Below are 4,116 nucleotides of genomic sequence, written 5' to 3' on the forward strand. Positions count from 1 at the left end.
CATACAAACACAGACTCAAAAGGTTTCAACCGGTTTGTGTAATAAGGCTTTTATTAGCCAACAACAAAGTTTTACCTTAAAAAAAAAAAGAAAAGAAACAAAAAGATGTAGAGGTGGTATATACAAGGGACACTTTTTAGTAGTTTAACTTTGGGATAAAGAGTATCTATTGAAATAGAATCTCTGGATCTAACCAAAAAAAAAATAAGCTTGAGTTTATTCACACAGTAACTCATTTTGTTATTACAAATAAATAAAATAATTTAGGATGACAGGATCAGGGGAGCATTTGTCCATTCAAGCTTTTATTTTTTAAAAATGACAGAGTATGATATCAAGTGAATTATTAGCTCATGAGTTCTGGTATCATTAGTTATTTTTTGATTTCCATGATAAATGTTTAACATGTCACTCATAAGAATGCTGGAAACTTAGCTTACTACCTTACGCTAATTGTATGGAATGTTTGTTGTTTTAATAATGCAATGCAGTCTCTGCATAAACAGCAGTTCTTGCTAAGAAATACCAAATTTGATATATACAATCTCAAAAAGAAAAAACAACATACATTTACAGTATTGTGGAGATATCTGCACTGTATATAAGAACTGATGCTGGAGTTAAGTCCCAGCAAAAAGGGAACACATTTCAGGATTTTGGCAAGGTAGACTATATATAGTACAGAAAAGTTCATTGAAGCAATAAAAATACTCGTTGATGATTTTCCTGGTTCCTTATTTGCACACTGCATGTTTCAAATAAGAGACATCACAGAAATCACAAGATTAAAAACTAGTTCATATGAGGCTTTCGTTTTGGTTTCTCTTCATAGGATTCACCATATTCATTCACTCTAGTCTTATCCACAGGATATAGCCTGATGAAAAAAAAAATACATAGTAAACTTAACTAAAAGAGGAATTTTAAAGATAGTCAACAGCTGTTTTTTAAAGCATTTATATTGATTTTAGTACTAAGTTTGACTAGTACACAGCTCTATAGTATATGGCTTAATTATTCTATAAGGAGTATGGAGTTTATATAAGATGAATAGACTGCAGTGAAAAAACAAAAGCTAGATCCACACAATTTAGATAACAATGTAAAAGTGCAGCTTTGATAATGGTGAAATCACAATTTTATAATATAAAAAACAAAACATGCCTAAAGCCTAGCTCTATGGAAATGACAAAACTACCCTTGCAGTGGGAATGTTGAACGGCATTCTCGCTATACAATGGTTAGCACTGCTCAATTCTAATATTAGGGCTCTATTCGACCTTGTGACTTGTGATTCAGTCTACTGTGGCAACCACTTCACTGTGGACCATCTGGACTTAGGCTATGTACACACGTGCAATTATTGTCGTTGGAAAGAATCTTTTATGATCCTTTCTAACGACTGCACGATGCATGAACAAGTGCTGTACATACAGCACCGTTCTGCTCTATGGAGAGGAGAGGGGGAGAATGACGGAGCGGCACCCCACTGTGCTTTCTCCCCCTTCAGTTCCATTAGGATCATTTGTCATCCATCGTCCGTGGATCCGCCAGAATGGTCGTTTGGATTATGGACAAGGAGCGCTTTACACAAGCACATCTGCCCTGAGCCGATTATCCGACGAGAACTATTGCACGTGTGTACCTAGCCGTAGTCTTTCCCTCTTGCATTCCTTACGATTTCAGGAGACTTAACCTAACCACATCTCCCACTACTTAATCTAAGTGCATCATCCCCCCCCCCCCCCCCCAGGGAAGGATTTAGGTAATAGAGTCTATGGCTTGGAGACAGAACAGCTTTACCAATATCTACTCTTCTTCTTTCCATCTCAGCTAGCTATTTTCAAAATACTCATAAGGGAGTCAGAGATATTTCAACAGCAATGGTAAATACACAATTTTGTGAGAACTAAAAATCACAAAATTCCCCCAGTTATTATCTCTTTTGAGAGAATCTCATCTAGGGATCCACACACGCCAGGCTAAATTTCAGATCATCCCTCTGCCCTTCTGTCTGCAAAGAAGAGACATAGGAGGTAATCTGAAGTTCTAGAGGCCCTACCTAATAAATTGGCTTCCGGTCTTCCTAAGCTTACCACCAAACTGATAAGTTACTCGAGAATGTCAAGCAATGTTACCCCCTACCCTTCTTGTTTTTATGTTTTTCTCTCCACCCATTTTCTAATGTTTTACCATGGTTTTTAGATAAACGTGAATTTTTTATCCTACATTAGTTCTTTATATTTGTTATGAAATGTGAACCCATGCTTTGGGATACTGACAAGTCTTATTGGAGAACATTCCCTGTTTTATGATATGGGTATTACTTTCATGCATATATGTTGTTAATAAATAAAATAGAATTATTGATTTATTATATGAATTATATTTTGGCTCTTCTCACCTATATCGTATTAAGGTCTGGTCTTTACTGTCTACATCTGTCCTGAGTGCGTTTTACTATGTTTCAGATATTTCCAAATGTCATATGTTTTAGAATTCCTTTAGATCTCCCCATTGTTATTTTTGTTCATTGAAGCTTTCTTTCCCATTTCCCCCTCTGTATATTTCTTTAGAAAAAACTCTTGTACCAGAAAGGGTAATTTTGTAATTTCAGCAGTATCAGTTCACTTGCAACAAACCCCTAAGTATGAACTGTTAGTGCAAATGAAAAAGGGTCTGAAACAAATTAAGTACATAAAAACAAAGTAACTTACCATCTTTGGTATAAATAAATTAGAAATACCACATCATCTCTAAAACATGCAAGTCTGTGCGATGTTGGCATGGTTATTATAAAGGCAAATATATCATCAATAAATGTATTAAATGCCTGTTGAAAATAAAACAAACATAAGTACACTTTAATACAGTAATTCGAAACAACTCCCAGAAAATAATAAACAGTAGATAAACTACATAAAATTTAACAGTAAAAATGTGTTTGCAGCTTATACATAAGCAACAAATATGTGTAGGTTCTGTTGTAAGGAATGTGCAGGTGCAAATTATTTTTTTGTTTTTTTTTCTTTATTAAGTCTTCCTTTTTAGGATTCATTTTTTGGTCATTATTGTTTCACTTCAATGGAATTGGCATGATATAAGGTATACAGAAGTGGAACAGGTAATTAAAGAAAATTTAGTTCAATGGTATTTCTATTGATAAAGTATTACTCTGATTTCACACAATATGCAGAGATTTAAGTCCCCTAGTAAAAGCTTTTCAATTCTACAGTTTGTAAATATTATTGCTTTACCAGAGATCCATTTCACTAGAAGGTCTACCCCATCTTTTTACACAAAAGTAATCCTACGTTTTATACAGCTAAAATAAAAAGCATTGTAGAGTTTCCTTTTTTTGTAGCCAAACATAATATATTTCAAGAAATAGGAGTGGTGAGAGATTTGTAAGGTGGATACTTATTAATTGTGGGCTTAAATGAGGGGAAGTTGGGGGCATGGCTTGGACAGGGGTGTGATTGGCTGCACATTGAACCTGCTCTGGAACCAACCTGCAGAGAGCCCTGAATTTGCATACATGATTAACAGAAAACGGGCATAGCAACGGTCACCTGATCCCATCAGATGCTGCCCATGAAAGCTACGCTCAGTGTTATCCCCAGAAATTTTTTTCAGCCTGGTGGTAGGAAGCTGTAGCCGGGTGGTAAAAAAGGGGGTGTGGCAAAACACGGCAAATTTAGTGCTCCCAGTTGTTTATGCCATGGGTATCCAGTAACCTCTTATAGTTTCAGTGTTCTACCTTCTCCCTATTATTTGTTACAACTTTGTAAGTAACTTTCTAAGTTTTAAGAGTGTAATCCTTTGTAGTAGTGTAATAGTATAATAAATGTGCTGTAACAAGTTAGGCTTAGCTCATATTAGGAGCAAAAAACATTTACCCATTCTGAGTGATTTCTGGCAACTGCTAGGCACCTAGGATTAGGAACAGGCCATAAGTGCTGGGCACCTAGGATTGGTAACAGGCCATAAGTGCTGGGCACCTAGGATTGGTAACAGGCGGTAAATTCTAGGCACCCAGGATTGGTAACCGGCGGTAAGAGCTGGGCACCTGAGATTGGTAACAGGCGGTAAGTGCTGGGCACTTGGGATTGGTAA

At 36.2% G+C, this 4,116-nt stretch overlaps 1 protein-coding gene across 5 annotated transcripts in view; it reads right to left on the reverse strand.

Annotated features, from left to right (window-relative positions):
* Nucleotides 1–284: 284 nt before the first annotated feature.
* CLPTM1L (CLPTM1 like) overlaps nucleotides 285–4,116 on the reverse strand; it is a 98,187-nt gene continuing 94,355 nt past the window's right edge. For all 5 annotated transcript variants that reach the window (XM_072411979.1, XM_072411981.1, XM_072411980.1 and 2 more), the window contains exons 17-18: nucleotides 2,718–2,833; nucleotides 285–877 (exon numbers count right to left, since the gene is read on the reverse strand). In XM_072411979.1, coding sequence (XP_072268080.1) covers nucleotides 793–877; nucleotides 2,718–2,833 — 201 coding nt within the window. In that variant the 3' untranslated portion in view covers nucleotides 285–792. The remainder of the gene's footprint in view (nucleotides 878–2,717; nucleotides 2,834–4,116) is intronic.

This window comes from Pyxicephalus adspersus, chromosome 5 (genome assembly GCF_032062135.1).
Source record: "Pyxicephalus adspersus chromosome 5, UCB_Pads_2.0, whole genome shotgun sequence".
NCBI classification, from domain to species: Eukaryota; Metazoa; Chordata; class Amphibia; order Anura; family Pyxicephalidae; genus Pyxicephalus; species Pyxicephalus adspersus.